The following is a 20,595-nucleotide window of genomic DNA, read 5'->3' as shown; positions in this document are numbered from 1 at the left end:
CGTACGACATGTCAATGTTAGAGCCTTTTTTTTACTAGTTGACATAAAGGCATAAGGGTGGTGGAACTCTCACTGCAGAACCAACATTTTCAGGTCCCTAGAACATTGTTGGGTCTGGAAAAAGAAAAAAAAAAATACCCTGAAGTGTAACTGATAGTAGCGATCATTATAAACTGATACCATAGACTAACACAGTCCTGCGTTTAATTACCTGAGTTTCTCTGTGAGAACAAGTTTAAAGATGGCCCCTGGCATGATACAGTTTGCCTTGCCTCATTTGTTGACTCAAACGCTATTTAGCGTGGTGCTACTTTGTTTCTTCAACTTTATTTTAAGCAGTGAACATGCTCCTTTTCTTTGCTGTTGTTCTGTCCATTTGCTTTCGATCTCTGGTTCTATATCACGTGCATGCCAGGATCAATATGTAACCAGCGGACAGGGGCATAAATTACAGTATGTATCTACTTCCAGAAGATAATGGCATGCAAATTCCTCCTCTCTCAAACGCAGTATGCGCTGTTAGTATTCCCTGAGATCTTGCACAGAAAAAAGAAACCCGTGTTGATGCTGGAGCTGACTCGAGTCATGAGTCATCCAAGGCGACGTCTGCAGGGATACATGCAACTCCCATCCTATCAGGGACTTAATTACATGGAATCCAAGTGTTTAATTAGGAAGAATCAAAGACGCTTATGTTTGACGGTCAACCATCTGCGAGCAACCGGTGGCAGCGAAGTCGGTCGGCTGTGCCGCTAACGTGCGCTCATCTGTGCCCCACGCATGATGTTGAGGGAGGTTCCGGAGAGAAACCTGTCAAGCTCTAAGTACTGTTCTGTTTGCTGTCCGAGCCACATGATGGTGCTGTAGCAGCACATCTCTCCAGGGATGCTGTCAGCCGTTCAATGAGCCCCCAGTGATGAATATTTACATCACTCGCAGTGCATCTTATTTCTTTGCACATTACACATAATGACCCACACTGGAATACATAGCACATGCACAGAATAACAAGTTTGTATACGTCTTAAAGCGGAAGTCAACCCAAACATATTTTTCTCAAGAATATGTTGTATGCATGCCCACTAGTTGAAACAAGAACTTTTGATAAATATTGCATTTGTGGAATATGAGTTGAACCACACATTTTTTGCCATCTTTAGGGGCAGCCATTTTGTCACTTCTCTTGACTGAAATGACATCACAGTAGCTCAGGGCTCAGGCAACGACCAATCACGGCTCGCTTGTTTTATGAAGGTGAGTCATGATTTGTCATTATCTGAGCCTTGAGCATTTGTGATGTCATTTTCAGTCGAGAGAAGTGACAAAATGGCCGCCCCCTGATATGGCTAAAAACGGGTGGATTTTGGTGTTTAACTAGTGGGCCTGCATAGAACAAATTCTTGAAAAAAATATATTTTGGTTGACTTCCGCTTTAAGATGTGGGCAACGAACTGCTACAAACAAAAACTCAATCAGATTTTCCGGCTACCAGAGGAGAGCGATCCCGCTCGCGACAGATGCTTTCAGAAGCTCACCTATTTGTTTATATTGCTTGACACCTCCATTTACATGCTGCAGTATTTACACAGCGGTTGCAGATAATTGCGTCCTCTCCAGGTCACTGTGCCAGTTATATTTGTGCCCCGTGTTCTGCTAGTTCAGTGATGGATTGTGGCCGTATTGCCTCATTTGTATAATGTATACTTACTGCAACACTTATTCATGAGTGCTATTCAGCGCTGGAAGCTGAATATCTGAAATGTTGTAAAAGTCACTTAATGGCAAGGCAGAGCAGCAAATCTAGAGGAGCAAACTGTTTGCGAGGCAGCGCATCCTGCGTTAATCCAAGCAAACAGTAGTCAGACGGCCATTAGGGTGCTAATGTTTTACATTTATGGTCAGAGATTGCTAATAAAGGGGCAGTAATTGCAATAAAAGTACAATGAAGCAACATTGTGGTTGTGTTTCGCATGAAAAATGCACAAAACAGAGACATTAAGCTAATAACTCCATACAAGCGATAAATTTAGAACAGCAGACCTACTTTTAGGAAATACATTTGAAATTTAGCATGAAAAAAACCCCAATCCATCCCTTTTCACAGATTCAGTTTAACAGTGATGCGAAAGACCAATGTCTAAAACTCAGGGTAACCTCAAAGCTCTTAATGGCCACGGTCAAAAAGTAAGCTGATAGAGACCTTGTATAAGCTGGCAGGCACAGTCCTATCATCATTCTAAAAGTGAATTTGTGCTATACGCTGGTCTGCAGAGGCCTCTTATCAGGGAGCGACAGAACAAAGGGGAAAAGCAGGCCTTTGGCTGCAGAAGCCACACTCAAATTGTCATTGGTGAAAGCCGGAGAGATCTCGTCGGCCTCAAATCTCAAGGTGAAGTGACGGCTGACGCAGTAGATGTTGTCGTCCATTGCCACGCACTGGAACGCGGGGCAGTGGGGGAGGCGTTTGTTGCCGCACTCGTACCACAGTCGGGCTACGGCGTGGTAGCGGTAGACGCTGACCCCCAGCAGAGGGTTGACTTCAAAGCGATACAGAAAGGGTCCCACGGCCACTATGTCTGCCGTCTTGTCTTTGCCGCCCGCCAGCAGACTCCCCCTCCAGGTGTCGTTCTTGGGGCTGTAGCGCAGCAGCATGTAACGAAGACTACCCCCGGACACAAACAGCTCCCCGTTGCAAACTGTCACGTGATGGGCCACGGCAAAAGTATCGTTGGGCAGAGAGGCCACAAAAGTCCATCTGTCTGATCGTGGGTCATAGCGCTCCACGGAGGAGAGGCACTCTCCACCGATGGCGTAGATGTACCCATCCAGAGCGGCAAGTTTGCAACGGGGCCTGGCTTCATTCATGGGACGGATCTCCTTCCAAATGGCTGTGAGAGGATTGTAGCAAAACACTTGCTTGGAAGGTGTCATTTCACTCTCTGTGCCTTGGCAGCCCACAGCGACAAAAAGGTAGTTATCCATCGTGCACATGGCACAGGCTTTGCTGATGACTTCCTGTGGAATGGAACAAAGTTTATGCCAACTGCCTCCACAATTGTCATAGTAGTACACAGCGCTTAGTTTACTTTTTGTCACCCTGCTGTTCCTTGAACAGTCTTGGGGGTCAATATCTGCCACCATGACAAATCTTCTCCCTCTTGTTCTCTGCCTCCTGATTAGTTGCAGCTCAGCATCGGTAAGACGACCATAAAGCTCAGCATCCAGGAGTACCTGTAGGTAGTTGTTGGACATAACTTCAATGGCTGCTTGCACCACTGACCTATGGTCATGTTTTTTGGCCAAAAAGAGCGCCTCCAAGCAGTTCCCCAGATCTAGTTGACTTTTGAGGCTTTCCAAATCTAAATGGGGTACCGAGAGACTCCCCGCTACAGCCTCTAGATTAGACTGTTCGCTCACATTGTGGCAGTCGTTGCTTGTGGACGGGCTGATCAACAGGGGACGAGAGTTGGTCGAGCTATAATAGAGAGGAACCGGACTTGGCAGCTCTGACTGTTCTGCAGCAGCTAAATAGCTCTGTTTGCGTAGTGGTCCGGATGTCATGGAGGACCTCAGCTTTGGGTTCCCAAGGACGGGTGGTTCCTGAGTAATGTCAGGGTCCACAGGAGGAGAATCTGTGAGGGTGCTGCAATTGCTTCCAATCTCTGCTCGCTGCGACTGAGACTTTCTTTGATGCTGACCCAACGAAATGTTTGGGTCTGTGGTACAGTGAGAAGAGGATTCAACATAGTATTCATATATCTTTCCATGCACTACTTGGTCACCTGGACTGTCCCGCACCAGCTTAGCATCCTCCACCTTGATCTCTGCCTTGGAGAGGAAGCTGGAGTAGACGCCACATCGTTCCATGTCCTGCCTCAGCTCCCTTCCCACACCCAAACCTCCGTCCAACTTTTTTAAAAAGCAAGGAGAGCGTCGGCCTTTTGTACTTGTTGGTCCATGCTTTGCTGCTTCGGGAGGTTTCAGAGCACTATTACTGGATGACGATATCTTTGCTTCCTTGCTAAAATGTTGATCGCTGTGTGACAGGCTACATGCCTCCTGGGCTGGATTAGCTTCTGTTGGTCTTTCTTTGGCGTTGTCATATGATGGAGCAACAGTGAGGGTAGGTCCGAGTAGATTACCATCAGCGTCACTAGTCACCAGGGTTGTCTTGCATCTCTGGCAAGTCTGTTGCTCTTTGCTATGCTGGACGGGACTTTCTTCTATGCCCCTCGAGCTATAGAACCTGTAGGCTAATGACACAAGAAACACTGCCGCCACAGAAAGACTTATTTTAAGCAGCAGCTGCATGTCGAATTGGACTCCCAGAAGGTCTGCAATAGCCATGGCAGCAGCAGGAGTGATGGCGGTAATGACCGGTTGACTGATCCTTTTGTCAACGTCGCTCAGCTGACAACTGCATATTGGCTGGTTTTCATTGCAAAAGAGCTCCAGTGATCCGATGACTGCTGCTCTTTGCCTCCGGGTGTAAAATGAAACCTGCGGAACGTACATTTGCATCTCTTTGTAGGCGGAGCTCGGGTCACGCAACACCTGTGATGAGTCAGATGCTGATTCAACACATCGAAGCACACGCTCAATAAAGATCAATATTTGGTTGAGATATTCTCTCATTACCTCATTTTTGTCTCCATAAAATATCATCCAAGACAAAAAGACCTTGGTGCCATTTTTGTTGGTGCAGTTTTTACTTGCTGCATAATGTTTTATAACCAACTGACTCATTCTCCCTGCAGTTTGAGCTGCAGGTGGAGAGCAGAGTTTAAATAAGGGGTGGGGAAGGACAAAAGTTGTATCAAGCAACCAGGATACATCTGTTTGCTCGGTTATGTCACGGTTCAGAACGTTTCTCTTCCACAATGGGCTATGTCAGACAAAGTAGAAATGGTATAACAATCATGCAGAACTTGGCAGGCAGTCGATGGAACAGAGAAAACAGACAGCTTCATTCATTTCCATAAGCTGCATATACAACTCAACCACTGTCAGACTGTCATGTGTCACACTGATGCACTCGACCGAGGTTGTAGTCCACAGCAAAACTCTTGCATTTAACTTGACTGTGCAGGAGGCTGTGGCCTCTCATAGGGCTCTCACTGAAATAGTTGGAAATTGAAGCCTTTGACTTTTGAAAGGCAGTAGTCTGGTCTATAACCGGAAAGGGTCATGGGTTACAAAATATGGAAATTGAGACGAGTAGCTCCGGAGCAAGTCACTGTGGCAGAGCATCCTCACTTTGCTCACTTATTTTTCTATGCTGACTGTCTGGTAAAAAAATCAGATGGCTTTACTTTGCGGTTGGATCATTGTTAACTACGTCCTTGGCAGAATGGACAAAAGCAAACTTATTCATTTTTTGACAGGATAGCAGTGTTTTGGGACAACTTTTACAAAGACGCATTACTTACAGATGCTGACAAACGGCACAATTAACTAAGAGTGACACTGCTACACGCACGGCAAGGCAAGGCAAGATTATTTGTATAACACATTTCATGTGCAAGACAATTCAAAGTGCTTCACATAAAACATTAACATCATTGCAGAAAGATAAACAAAATATTACGATATTACAAAAAACACAATACAAATATCCAAAACAATTAGATTAGAATTATTAAAACGAAGTAGCAGCCGAGATAAATCATGGTCTTTCAATTGTATACTTGTTTTCCACCTATTGAGGCGCTCAAAGCGCTTCACACGGATTTCGCATTCCACTACTGATGATGCAGCATCAGGAGCAACTGGGGTTCAAGATCTAGCTCAAGGACACTTGGACATGGTCACAAGGGCCGAGGATCAAACCCACAACCGCTGGGTTGGGAGACGACCACTCTATCCCTGAGCCATGCCGCCATGCATGGCACACTGATTATAATGTTTGCGATTGTTTTTGAAGGGGCTTGTGTTAGGAGGAGGATAACGTACAAACCTGAAAAGGTTTTTAGTCGTTTAAATGTACTCTAAGTCACCAAATATGCTTTCTAAGGAGTTGAAGGGGAAAAGGAAGGGCATGTGTCAGCGATTCCAGACGGCCACTGTTTTGTCATGTGATAGCTTCCAGATAAGCACATCAAGGAAACCAAACTCCTCAAGCACAATATGACTTGTGAATAATTTACAGGCGTGCCTCTGTGACATTCCGCTGTTTATCTTGACCTTTGTTCTTAGCTTGGGAAAGCAGTTTGGACCAAGATGAGGAGGACATGATTGTCTACTTGGGAGGGAGGCACTTTCTGCTGATTATAGATTACAGATAAACTTGTTTGCATTCCAGTTTTTTTTTAGTTCACTTTTAGTTTGCTGCAAGTGGAAAGGTTAATGCAGACCTAAACTGAGGTAAAACAATGGGATTAACACGTCTTGCATTTGTCTGAATATTGCATTATGACAAATTCCTCAAATCAAACTTTCATCCAAACAAACCATTAGCATGTAAAGTAATTCTATCCTGACATACCCTTCCACATACAGATATGTTTTATAGTTTCATCATACGCACTTCCAGGCAGTGGGTTGCCGGAAACAGCACCCCCTAGCTAACTCTGGCTAGGAATGCCGCGTGTACATGAAACTCACTCTGCGTACTCATACTACTACCACCATTAAAGCATGAAAAGCATGACATCTTGGGCCTAACAGACCTGAATCTGTGCGGGGGGTGCACTTCCAGGCAGTGCATTGCCAGAAACAGCACCCACTAGCTAACTCTGGCTAGGAACGCTGTATGTACATGAAACTCACTCTGCGTACTCATACTACTACCACCATTAAAGCATGAAAAGTATGACATCTTGGTACCAACAGAACAGAATTTGTGGGGGGGTGTATTTCCAAGCATTGCGTTGCCGGAAACAGCACCCCGTAGCTAACTCTGGCTAGGAACGCCGTATGTACATGAAACTCACTCTGCGTACTCATACTACTACCACCATTATCAAGTGTGTTTTGTTTTGCCAAGTGTGTCTTGTTGGGGTCGACTTCCCCTTCAACATGCGCTGCCAACAGGGGTGTGTCATTGTTGCCAATTCATTTGGGACTGTATACATTCTTGCCTATGAACCAATGCTTTATCTCACTCTGTGTTAAGACTTGTGTAATCTAGCTGCAGAAGTAAACAGTTGTTTGTTTTGCCCCTTGAATAAAATGAAGCAAAACAAACTATTTTCTCAGGAGATTATTTCTACACTGGAAAAATTCCACTTCAACATTCAACAGGCTATGTATGCTGTAAATATTAGGTCATGTGATGTGATCACACAGATTTAGCACTGCCCATTCCCAACCACTTTAGACATGACGCATGATAAACACAATTTTCACCTCCACAAATGCAATTCGCAATGCATCAACCTTTTTTTTTCTTTATACAGCACCAAAAGTGCCTCTTGAATTCAAATTGCCGGTAAATTGCCAAGTTATGATGAGATGCAGTTGGTGCACTCCACTTCCCTCTCAGAGCTCAGGCCTCTTAATTTTGTTGTAATTATTTTGGAAAGCAGCTCTCCACCTTGCGGGGTCATTTTGCAGCGTCGTACTTTCACAAGGTGAGCTCACATCCCAAAGTGACTGTCAGAGTCTGCAGCGTCTATAGGACAATGATCCTTTAAACCTTCCTAATGTACAGTAGCCTATCTTAGGTATGAGGAACTATCAAAAACCAACTACAAGGGATTACGATCTTAAATTAACCTTAAATTGGAAACAAGCTTTATTGATTCTTCATTACCACTCTCCGTCAAAGGCTTGCTGAGAATGTTGGCCTATAGCTGGGAAGAAATTTAATGCGTATGATTGTGGTGCCAACATCAAACAGAGTTGCCAAATGAGCCCTGCAGCCATTGATATGCGGAAATGCGCATTCATACACTATAAAAAAAAAAAAAAAAACACTCACAGGCCACAACATTAGGTACACTGGCAACTGAATTATTTGATTCGAATACTCTTTTTTTTTTTTATAAATTGTGGTTGTAGTTTGCTGTGATTTAGAATTACATTGCATCATAGTGACAGCTGTTTCAAATTATCTCCTTTTCTCAAATAGTGTCCTCTGCTCTCAGAGAAACATGAGAGAAACTGAAGTTCATGGGGAAGTTCAAAATGAAAGTGTTAAATTCACCCGCCACCAAAAAGAAACAACAACAAAAACAGCATAAAAACTCCTATATTAAGTGCATTAAATTATATGACTGACCTCAAGAGAAGGTACTGCATTCCAGAACAAAGGCAGCAAAAACATACCTCATGATGCAGTAAACACACTCCAATGACAATAATAAAAAATATTGTTCAATTATTATGTTGCCCGGACAGTGTCAATTAAAACTGAGCATTATCACCATGGCAAATGCATACATTTACATTTTGTGTATACATAGTGTATACATAACGGTAGATAAGTGATGATTATTCAAAACACACGCACGCGTGTCAGAAACAAAGCCAAAGCGTGTCAGTTTGTTCATCTCTCCACTTTAATACAGGTGAAATGAAACAAATGCAAACAACCCTGTTTTATCAGTCCGGCGTGAGGGAAAAAACGGCGTGACGCAACTAATCTCAGCAAACACCCTTGAGAGAGAGAGCGAGAGAGAGAGCGAGAGAGAGAGAGAGAGAGAGAGAGAGAGAGAGAGAGAGAGAGAGAGAGAGAGAGAGAGAGAGAGAGAGAGAGAGAGAGAGAGAGTCGCGTATATACACACGCACATACAATGTAGGTCACTTAAGATAGCATGACAAGTAAACATAGCTACAACGAAATGCTGCAGCAGTGCCGCAAAAAAAAAGGAGAAAACCAATCAAACTCACATGCAGCACAATCCTGAAAACATCGGACATATGCGAGAACACTTCCTGTCATACTCTTATATATTAAAAAGAAAAAAAGCTCTAATGGAATACAGAAAATCTGTTTTTGTTCTGTCAGCCAATGTTTAGCGCTGATGGATGACCTTCAAACAACTCTACAACCATCCCTCACCAAGACCCCATAAAACCTCTTTAATTATCTGCATTATTTACACTGATGTACACAAAATACACTCAAAAACAGATTTTTCCCCCCCCCAATGCATTTCAATTCTTTTTGTACATTCTGAGCGATCAAAAAGAGGAGCAAAAAAATGAACAAAATTTAAAAAATAAGATACTTGTATAGTATAGAGATTGTTCTGTTTAAACGTCTACATTGCCCCTGCCCACGCCATCCACTCTTCTGCCCCCTTGCGGTACTGATCCGGTGCATTCCGGGACATGAAGCAGATGGGTGAGGCAGATTTATTTCCTTTTTTTTTGTGGGGGGAGGCATAGCCTGAGCCATTTTTCACATTTGCATCAAAAAGCAATGACACTTTGACCAAAAAAAATAAGAGAAAAAAAAATCAAAACCGAATACCATCTTAACAGTTTGAACAAATTTTATTGGTCAACAGGCAGACGTGGGACAAGAAACCAAAAACGTGTAACTTGGGAGGGATATAAGGAAGGAGGTTGCCATGTTCATCATGTTCTTTAGATAGCGTAATCGTGGTTATTTTTGTTACAAAAAATGGGAGGAGCGCCATTGGGTGGCAGCACCATGGCCTCAACAGAAGTTCTGTTGACAGCCAGAGAACACTTGCAAGGTTGTGGAAAGTAAGCTGAAGTGTGGTTGTTGTTTTTTTAACGTGTGTGTGTGTGTGCGTGTGTGTGATGTGTGAGAAGGACAAGTATGTGCGTGCGAGTGCGAGCGTATGAGTTTTCACGTCAGTTCCACGGTCACTGTGAGGACAAGGGCCATCCACGTGATGCCGCCCACAGCATTTGAGTGCGAGGCGCCACCTGAAAACATGAAACAAAGACACAGTCAGACATAAAAGTTACTTTGACGATGTGATTATAAAGTTCCTTGAAAAAAAACCCCACAACATTTTCAAGTAATTGGCGACATGTGTCTGTCTACAAAAATAGGGCCAAACAACTGCTCACTTCTGCAGACATGCGTTTTTACGTCAAAGTGTCTCAGTCACTACAGCGGAGAAAAAGCTATTTACATACGTTGTATGTGTCTTGATGTCAGAGTTTCGCATCAGTCACTGGAGTGGACAGCCATCCAAAAACTGTTCTGTTCTCTAGGCACGTGTCCTTACGTCAAATTGCTTCACCAAGCATTGCAGTGGACATATATTAAAAGGCATTTTTATTCTCAATGCATACTTCCTGATGTCAAAGTTGCACACTTGCGACTACAGTGGACGTACTGTTTAATCAAAAGCAGTTTTCGACTGTACATTAGTCTTGAATGCAAAGTTCTGTCACTTCTGCTCTGTTCAGTCACTACAGTGGAATGAAAAACTTGCCTTCTCATGCCTTTTTACCTGCCATTATTGCTCCGCCCTGGCATATAATGGCATGACTAAAATATATCCTGCAAGCAAGACCAATAAACCGCTTTCACATATAAACCAACAGTTACGCGTCATTAGCGTTGGTTAAATCACCCTCTGTTAAGCACTACACATTAACAATGTAAATGAAAGGGTAACCTCTCACACATACTGTATGAGCTGCACGCCGTCATTTAATGAGAGGAGCGCGCGATGAAGTGGCAAATTCATTTTAATGAACTGAATGTGTAATCGCTGCATAATCCCTTTTGCACATGTGTGACGGCCACGTTTGTCGCGGTGCATCGCGGGAGCAGCTTTAGTGAGCAGATGGCGAGTCGAGTCGCGGCCTGACATAAAATCGGGGAGAAGAAATGCACCTCGTGAACAGACGTCAACGCTTACCTGAAAGCGGACATACTGTGTTTGAGAAAAGGGACTTTTTAATTACAGCAATCCCCCGCATTTTTTGCAGTTCGCTTTTCACAAATTTGCCTGTTGGCGTGTTTCTCTGTGGAACCTCTCACCACCTCTGCTGCTAAAATCTTTCTGTTATGCTCTAAGATGCCAGAGTCTTGTCTAAATAGAAAAGTGATCCAGTAATTGTTGAAAAAGAATCACAGTGGACCCCTGCTATTCGTGAGGGAAAGGCACTTGGCAGGCTCGCAAACAGCAATAATCTGCTAATAATTGACTCTCATTATAAGTGCATAAATTATATACTACTGCTGTCAAGCAATTGCATTTTTTAAAATAATTAATCATAGTTTTCCGTCATTAATCCTGATTAGTCACATTTTTCTACTTCTGCTACTTCTTAGATTTTAAGGTTGTTTAAATAACTTTATTTGCTTCTTGAATACAATTCTTCGACTGTAAAATACAAGAGTCGGACAAAACGATAAAAAGTGACTCAGCTTTATGGGCATCTTAAATTTACTCATAGAATTCGCAAAACCTCTCCCTCACAGGTATAGTTCTGCCCACGAGCACAACTCTCCAGCAGCGATGATTTGTGAGGCCCCGTGGAGTTAACTTCATCAGGGGATTTTACTCTACAAAGATGTGTCAAAGACATACTAATACTAAACTAACTTTAGATCTCCCCAACAATTGTCACGCAAGGAAAACTGAAAGTTAATGCTTTAACAACCCTCATATATACAGGATGAACCACCCCAAAAAAACGGCCCCAACTTTCAAAAGGCGTCATTTCTTCAATTTTTTACGGAATCAAATGCAACTTGAGATACAGCTATATATATATATATATATATATATATATATATATATATATAGCCTAACACAAGCTTGGGGACAACCCGAACCCCAGAACTGTGAGGCAGGCGTGCGCGCAAAGCACTTGATCCACCGTGCTGCCAGACATTAAATATGTCTTTTATAAATTATTGTCATCTACATCCCCTCTCTGTCCTTTATTTGCTCTTCATTGCTTTTTCTGCACCTCTAGCTGTGGCTTGGGGATAAAGATTTGAATATTCAAATGCCAGGATGAGTGCGGGAGCAGGTGTGTCACAGCAAGGACAGAATCGGGTCATACACACACACACACACACAGATAGGCGCGTGCGCACCTCGCATGCAAGTTAAACTGGTGTACAACAAGGCCCCGAGAGGTCACTGCGGACGTGCCCGTTCGGTGAACGGCTCAATCCGGGCTTGTCGACCACAGCCGTCTCCGAAAATTTGATGCCAGATGCCAGGAAAAACGATGCTGTGTAAGGACGCATGCCGGCTCTTCCTTCAGGACAGATTTGCACCATCGTTTTCATGACAACCCCTTAAAATGAGTACCGTAGCTTTGTCACCATACTATGACAACATTAGATGGTGTAAGTAAAAAAAAAAAAAAAAAAAAAAACGTGTGTATTTAGCATTGCCCGAAAGTATGGGCCAACTTTTTGGGTGGAGGGAATTTTTCCCAAAGGGGCGGGGGGTTGGAGGGGGGGGACTAAAAGTGGCATCATGAGAATAGTCCTAATTATTTACCGGTTTAGAGAATTATGAGAATGAAATACACAAGTTACTAAACAAGAATTCCTTCATACAGCCAGGAAATGTATTTTATACCATCATTAATGCCATATTGATACAAGAGCGCTTCCATTTTATGGAAGAGGTTATGCTACCAAGAGGAAAAAAAAACAATACATTTTAAGAGAAAAACAACCCATGAGAATTAAGTCGGGAAAATGTGTTCAGTAACTGAATCTGAGTGTCTTGAAAAACATTTTGTTCTCATTGTCGGTTTAATTGCTAGTGACTGAGATTGTCTTTTCTTGTGTTGTGATGCACACACTGGCAGAGCGAGACCACTCCCACAAGTGTAGCAAAGCAGGCTGGCACAGCCTCAATGCGGTCCCAGCCAAAGTGTGAAAACCAACAGATGGCCGCACGACTTGCGTGTGTACGCCAGTCGATTGCAAGTGGACCACAGAGGAGGCTCTCGCGGTTGGATGAACCCATGTTTGGAATATTCACTGCAAACAACCTGTTGTTGTTCAATGTTGTATGACACACATACATCAAAAGTGGATCAAGGTCTGAATAACGTGCCAGATGAAGATGTGATGTCTGGATTTGCACCGAGTAAAGTGGTGCAGTTCCATGAAAATTGGGCTTCATTCAAGCAGTTTTAAAGAACATTTTCTCCTTTTTACAAGAACGCGGCAACACATGTTGCTGACAGATAGTTGGAGCTTGGACATGCTTTTGCTTACTGACACCAACATGGTTCAGAGCTGAGTATCAATCCAACTCATCTGTGCTCTCACATCATCCACGGTCACCAGGAACTTTGGGAAAATTCAGCGCCAAGAGCCATTTTCACGTAGCAGCATAACATTTTCAGATGTGTCGATCATGACAAGAACCCACGCATGAAAAGACAATGGAAGCCATTTTGGTTCAAAGTGGACCATTAAGGGCAACTTTTAGGGGTCTTGACCTTCAAAGACACATTTGTGATTGGGCTATTTGGGATTATTCTCATTTTGTCTTTCCACTGGATTTTGATAAGCATTCAAGTCAAACTATTTTATTTATCATTTTTTTAGCAAATTTACAATATCTAGATGGATGGGCAAAATAAAAATTGATAATTAAAAAAAAACAACCCAAAATTCAAATAACTCAGCTCCCTTCACAAGGTCAAAGCTTGAACAAACATCTTGAAAATTCAGCCCCTGAAGACAATTTCACTTGGCAACATGCCATTTGCTTGGCACGTCTATTCCGAGCAGACCCACCAAAAAGTCCAGCGAAGCTATGCCTGAAAAGATAGTTGGCAATCTGTGTTTGAATCTGACATTTTAGGGTCATTTAAGGCCATTTCCAGGGGACCTTCATAAATGAACTTGAGATTTTGTCAAAGCGATGTTACATTTGTCAAATCCAGCCCGCGAAGCTAATTTTACTGAGGATGATGAAATTTGGCCGGCATATCTATCAAGAGTAGACCCAAAAAAGGCCTCATGATGCCACCCCTGAAAAGACAGGAAGCCAGCCATGTCTGTTGAAGCCAATATTTTAAGGTCATTTTTGGTCACTTCCAGGGATCTTTCAAAGACAAATTTTATAGATTTCGTCTGATTGCTACCAAATTTGAAGCAGATGTACTAGATGGATGGGCTTTTTGTTATCGCATGTAGTGGAGTATGGCAGTGATGTTTGATGACTAATAACTCAGCTCCACAAGTTGAAAGCTTGAGATCACACCCGCAAGAGATTCAATGGTGCCCCAGAGAGGCTTAGAGCCAATACAATTCCCTCCCCATTTTGACCGTCTGTCGACGATGTAATTCGCACCTAACAAAGGATGCCAAATTGCGGATGTTTATCCAGGATTTGGTCCTTCGGGCTCCAGAGGATAATCTGTGCCGACCACGCACAGCGCGGCCCTATCCCAAAATCGTCATCAGCGTCTCACACCGAGTGAGCTAAATTTAAAAATAGATGCAGCGTTGGAGGAGGAGACGTGGTGGCACTGTGAAACAATTGCCATCGGAGACGAGGGCAAAGGAGTGGAAAGAGATTGAAAGCTTGTTGTCACAGCTTTATGGAAAGCCATTTGAGATAGTATTCGATATCCTTGATATCCAGCATCAGGTTTATGTATTAGTAAGCCCTTTGTACTCACTAGGAAGACAACTCAGCCCACTAGTAGAACGACTTTGAACTCTACATACCACTGGTTCAATAAGCAAAGTGCTAGATGTCACCTAGTAGACTTTTATGTTACCAGTAGGGCAAACCTTTTGCTTTCAAGTCATACATAGGGAGTGCAGTGGTTCATTTTTAGCACACCCACCCACTCATAGCTTAGTCATTTGCGTGGTTGGAAAACTTACTGTTCTGGCTCTGCGTGTTTTTCATCATGCTTGGATTTTCTGTGGGAGACAAAAAAAAAAAAGGTTATCGTTGACACTGCTTTGTTCAGGTTCTCATTCCCAATGAGAAAGATTATAGGCTGGTAATGGAGTTGGGGAACATAGTAAACCACAACAACGAGGCTCTATTTATGCCAACCACTCAAGGATTGGAGTAAATTACTTTTTTTTTTTTTTTTTAACTTTAATAAGAAGCGCATGCCAAATGATTGCAATGTGAGGAGAAAGAGTGCCCCTTGGGTAAAAACAACGCCTCCCCAGCTATTTTTGTATGCTAAGAGCTCACATCTGAAGTGACGTGTCAAGCGGATGTGTGGCGCAAGAAACATAGCATCTTTTTCTGACATGCACTCACTTTATTTGGTACACTTCCCAGTAGAGCCAATCCAAAAGACAAAAATGTTCGGCTTCACGGAGGTATTCATATTTGTCATTCATGGGTATGGATTTTCAAAAATGAGTTTCAGTTTCATCAAGCTGTATGAAATGTGGAAGGCAAGTGCCAGCCTATCACAAGTAGGCCCACAGAAAAGTCTCAAGGAGCCAAGTCTGAAAGACACATAAAGTGAGCTATTTTGGTCTGAAGTGACCATTTTAGAGTCTTTTATTTGACCCAGCTTTTGTTTTGGATGCCATTGGTGCATGTGTACCCAATATTGTGGCCAGTGTAGAGAGCCTTATAGAATTAATGCAAACCACAGCTGCAAATTAGCATATGCACACAACTGAGGTTATGCATGTCCACCTATAGTGCTGGGTCACTTTACAGCAGCTTCAATGCTGCATGGTGATGCACATTATCGGTACGCCAGCGCCTGACATCGTCATTACTTGCAATTATTCCTGCTGGTGTATATTTGACATGTTGCCAGTGCAGAGTGTCCCATCTCAAGGCCATGAGGGAGCCGCCAAGGTCAGTCAATCACCATTTAGTTCCCCGAAGCGAGAATAGTAGCGATCTACAAGGAAGGGGGGAGTACAGATACGACACTCACAGCCGATGACCTCTTAAGGGTGCACCAGGTGTTAAATAGATATTGGTGGTCTTGCTCCTTCCGAGGTAATGCCTCCAAAGTGCTGGTGCAAGCACCTAAAATTGTTGTCCCACAGAACGATTCGAAGTCGCCCCATGAAGCCAGTGTCGTAAAAAGAAATAAATATATAATAATAATAATAATAATAATAATAATAATGCAGTTCCCGAAACTAGTTTAACTGACAGTTTAGTTTAGGCCGACAAAACCAAAGCTTCAAGAGCCAGACCTGAAAAGACACAAGGAGCACACCAAACCACCCATTTGAGGTCTTTCAGCAGTTCTTCAAAGACAAACTTTCCCCGGGGTTTTTTGGCAGGGTGAAATTCAGCCCTGAAGCCAGATTCAATTTTAGCAGCATGAAATTTGCTAGTCATGTCTGTCATAAATTGACAGAGTCTAAAAAAAGTCTAACATTTTGGTTTGAAGTGACCCTTTTGGGGTATTTTTTTCAGGTGTCCCTTCAAATACAGATTTCTCTAGCAGATTTTTTAAAAACCGAGCCGCTGAAGCATTATGAAACTTAGAAGCCGCGTCAAACACAAAAGTCTCAAGAAGCCATGCCGGAAGAGATATAGCAAGTATGCCATTTCTTTTTTAAATGGCCATTTAATGGTCTTTTTCAGGGGTTCTTCAAAGACAAATTCGTCTTGTTTTTTTTATTTTTTTTTTTAAATACAACTACTTAAGCCACTTTTATTTAGCAGTATGACATTTTGTAGGCAGGTCTATCATGATTAGACCCCCCCAAAAAGTTAAGAAACCATGCCCAAAAAGACACAGCATGTCTACCATTTTAGGGTAATTTTAGATAGTTCCAGCAAGACATTATGGCCAATTGATATTTAAATTTGGACTACGTATATGAGACAGAGTGGTAACACTATACTGCCAAGTTCTAGCGTTTCCATCATTGTGTGCGGTCAGAGCATGGCAGTACAATTTGGCGATTTGCCATAAAATATAAAACTCTACCACCCAGGTCCGAGCCAGACCAAAATGTACTTTATATGAAGATCTCGCCCAGAAGATAATCATAAACGCCCCCTACTGGGATTTCGATGTAATAACGCCATTCTCCTTCAAACTGTGTAGGCTTGCATTGCGCACTCCATCGACTTATGGTCGTCGTCTGTTGGGGCTCATGCAATAGAGCCGCTACACTGCATTGATGGACTGAAACCCTCGCGAAGAGAATAGCCATCTCTCTAAGTGCAGTCTTAAAAAGAAAGTGTTGTTGAGCCAATTAGGGACACAATCTTTTATTAATCGCAATCTCGCAGCCGCATTAATGATTCATCGCCAAATGTGGTCACATAAATTTCAAAGGTATATTTCACTGTTACTGTAGATACAGTAGATGGGATACATTTTGGAAAGTGATGTCGTTTTTTTTCATGCACTTAATTGTGCAAAGCGCATTCCACCTCATTTTGGCGTGGTCCATTTGGCCGTCGTGCACAATTTGTATTTTTTTTTTTTTTTTTAATAATTGATTCGACTTGAACTCGATCGCTGTTTAAACTTAATGGCAAACGTACCAAAGACTATGAGGCGGGTGTGCGTGTCCGTGGAGCCCAGAGGATTCTGGGCCGTGCAGCGGTACATGGAGCCGTTGAGCTCGGCCGGTACCCGCTCCAGAATCAGCTCCTTGCCCTCTCGCTCGGTGCTGCCGTCCAAGAGGCGCCCCCCCACGCGGGTCCAGGTGAAGAGGGGCTCCGGGAACACCTCGTTCTACACCGGCACCGAAGGGAACGGAGGATTGGGTGGGGCCGTTGCAGAGAAAGAGATTAAGAGCAAAGGATACATGAATAATACAGCCTGCCCCCCAACTGATTCAACCGCGAGTTAACAACATGCATTAATAATCGACACTTCAGTTTACAACAGTTTATTCCCCTCGCAGTTCTTAACCCTCCAGTAAACAAGCCCATTTCTAAAAATAACAGAACCAAGCAGATTTTTCCGCGTGTCGCTGTGTTAGATCATACGTACCAGACAGTAGACAAAGCTTAAGTGACACACACATACATCAACTCGGTTGTACGTGCTAAAACATGAATGGGTACAATTTGAACTGGCTCCTGATACGATTTGGCTGAGATATGGGCCTTATGTGGCCCAGATGCGGACCAGATGTGGACCACAAAAGGACCATAATCAGGAACCAGTTCTAGTCCATCATAGAGACATCTATGGTTATATTTATGATTTGGCTGAGATATGGGCCAACATGTGGGACCAGATGTGGACCACCCGAGGATCGTCATTCATTGAGGTATGTGGGCCAAGTGCAGGTGGGTTGTGTGGCCCATCACTGGGCCACACCAATTTTGTTATCAGGGAACTTTTCTACCTTTTGGACCGCAATTACCTCAAACACTATAGCTGGGAACCGTGCTTTAAAATTAATAATGTTCACCTCTCAAAAACTGAAGATAAGTTGAAGATAGCAAAAGTGACACTCACAAATGTCTCAACTCCACAAATAATGTTTTGGAATGAAAATCTGTGCTCTGTGCCGCTTAAACGAGCAGCAATGTCAAATTGAATCTCATACATAACGCAACAAGGGGGAAGAAGGAGTGGCAGCTAAAAACCTGCACTGCAGGCGAGTCGTCGTCCATAATAAAATCCCTGAAACAACACACCGTGGAGCTCGCTTTCTTTCTGCTTCATCTCACTGTGAGAAGGGCAAAATAATCTGGGGATGCACAGTCATTTCTCCTTGTCAAAGCGTTTTTTGCCATTTGATCAACCTACATGTTTTCACCTAATAACCTATCATAGCAATGGTCAATGGACATATCAATTCATTCCATTCAAAATGACTGTTTCATGGTTTAATGTTTTTCCATCGATGATGTTATCTCCCCATTAGCAATTCCTACATTAATTAATTTAGTCATTTCAACTGCAAATATACCACAAATTATGATTTTATAGCACTATAGCTTTACATTTAAATTTTCCAGATTTTTTTACGGTGTGGCTAAAACGGGGCCCAGCTGACCGCTTTAGAGAGCCTTATGGTTGACCATGAATGTACTTCACGGAGAGAAAGTCAGAAGAGCAAGATATGCAACCCCCCCCCCCCCCCCCCCCCAGGAAAAAAACAAAAGAGTCAGCCAGCGTGTGGACTAGGTTCGCACTGGCATGGCTGCTTTAGAACATCTCATCGTTGTGGCTTGGAAAACCTCAATGGGATATGCTGCATCCACTGGAGGATTTAAGCAGATGAATATTCACAGCTCAGACATGTAATTATGTGTAGGCATAAAAAAAGATGCTAGTAGTAATAATAGTAGGAGGTCATAGAAGTGGTACTTGTACTGTTGACAATTGAGTGAGGCACAGTTTCACACATTCAGTGGACATGCCCAATGAGTTTCGCAATTGAATCAATAGCCTGAGTTCTGTTTGATCATGAAGCCTCGTTTTACATAAGCCTGCGTGGTGATTTTTTTTTTTTTTTTTTTTTAATGAAAATTTGGCAGGGTTGGTAACAACACCCTATGCTGCGTTGTGTCAAATTTAGAAGACATTTATTTTCACTTTACAGGAGCTTTCCGTGAAATTGGATAATTTCCCGCGGCACCTGTGATGATCTCGCACCTGGTTGTGAATCACTGGCCTATTGTATAATTGTGATAGAGAACAATAAGACTGTGAAAAACATGATCAATGTTCAACAAGGGAGTAAAAATGCACTGAAATGGTCTATTCCCATCCCACATTAGATTGAATTGTTTCACTTTGTTTCTGAATAGCCCCACACTTACCCCGCGAGGTCCTACCTGGAATCCTTGCACAGTGATGCGCACTGTGTCCCCGACTTTGGCCCTGCTCGGGGTCATAAAGAGCTTTGGGCCTTTCGGGGCAGCTGAAGGGAGATAAAGAGAGAGAGAGAGAGAGAGAGAGAGAGAGAGAGAGAGAGAGAGACAAAAGGTCATCACGCTGCGCATGGAGAATAGAAGCACCTGTTCTGTCACAGGAGGAGAGGGACAAATACAATTTCCTGTCAATTAAGGTCACCAGGCAAAAGGCAGGGGACCTCGCAGGTCCCTTTATCAGAACAACGGTGCTGGATGTATTCCCCCTCAGAGAGAAAGAGGGACTAAATTGGAAGGATACTCATTACTGGAGGAGAATGGGAGCGTGGCGGGTGGAGTGTGGAGGTGGCGAGATAAGGGACACTCAGAGAGCTAATTCCCTTCTCTTGCTGGGGACAGTCAGCGCTCGGTGGCTTTCATTTGGACCCGCTAAAACAATGTGGCGCGAGGAGCACGGAGGTTCTAATATTCCAAAATTATACGGGGTCAGGATATGTCCCTTATGTGCTGAGTCCAGATAAAAAAAACAAGAATGATTTGCATAATGTTAGAAAAGCAAAAAGGGCCATTTTCCTGGAGAGCCGGTGACCACGCGATATCGTTTCGGGCCTGCCTAAGCAGGTCTTGCATCATGTGAGCCGATGAACAAAGAAGTTAACAGCGCCACACGCTGAGCAGCGTGGTGCCATTGTAGACGAATGAACTAATTAATCAGGGATGTGAGTCGAGCTAAGGGCCCACCATCAATAACACCACTCGTCCTCCATTCATTTGCTGCTTTTAACTCTTAATATAAATCACATTAGACGCTTAGTTTCATTGATGAGGGGAAACTAAGGGATAAATAAATAAAAGCAACTAAATAAAATCACTGGGCAGCTATTAATCTGGCTATGGATGCGAATGAATGGATGTTTTTTTTAAGACTACA

The 20,595-nt window shown here is 43.1% G+C and overlaps 2 protein-coding genes across 3 annotated transcripts in view; both read right to left on the bottom strand.

Annotated features, from left to right (window-relative positions):
• Positions 1–1,938: 1,938 nt before the first annotated feature.
• Positions 1,939–4,423, bottom strand: klhdc7a (kelch domain containing 7A). Its single transcript, XM_086041227.1, has one exon. It carries the CDS (start codon positions 4,345–4,347, stop codon positions 2,254–2,256), a length of 2,094 nt encoding a protein of 697 aa, XP_085897353.1. The 5' UTR covers positions 4,348–4,423; the 3' UTR covers positions 1,939–2,253.
• Positions 4,424–8,482: 4,059 nt separating this feature from the next.
• The window catches only part of igsf21a (immunoglobin superfamily, member 21a), a 163,821-nt gene continuing 151,708 nt past the window's right edge, over positions 8,483–20,595 (bottom strand). Inside the window, exons 7-10 of one of the 2 annotated variants that reach the window (XM_086041571.1) lie at positions 19,614–19,714; positions 17,373–17,565; positions 14,759–14,797; positions 8,483–9,843 (exon numbers count right to left, since the gene is read on the bottom strand). In XM_086041571.1, coding sequence (XP_085897697.1) covers positions 9,764–9,843; positions 14,759–14,797; positions 17,373–17,565; positions 19,614–19,714 — 413 coding nt within the window. In that variant the 3' untranslated portion in view covers positions 8,483–9,763. The remainder of the gene's footprint in view (positions 9,844–14,758; positions 14,798–17,372; positions 17,566–19,613; positions 19,715–20,595) is intronic. The other variant, XM_086041572.1, reaches the window with a different exon arrangement.

Source organism: Filicampus tigris, chromosome 9 (genome assembly GCF_054856515.1).
Source record: "Filicampus tigris isolate MCC_2025a chromosome 9, RoL_Ftig_1.0, whole genome shotgun sequence".
NCBI lineage: Eukaryota > Metazoa > Chordata > Actinopteri > Syngnathiformes > Syngnathidae > Filicampus > Filicampus tigris.
Note: the sequence above shows the minus strand (reverse complement) of the source record. Positions and strands in the feature narration are given on the sequence as shown.

Bases quoted from the DNA above. Each gene is read 5' to 3' on its own strand.
- klhdc7a (XM_086041227.1), bottom strand. From the start codon at position 4,347: ATGGCTATTGCAGACCTTCTGGGAGTCCAATTCGACATGCAGCTGCTG.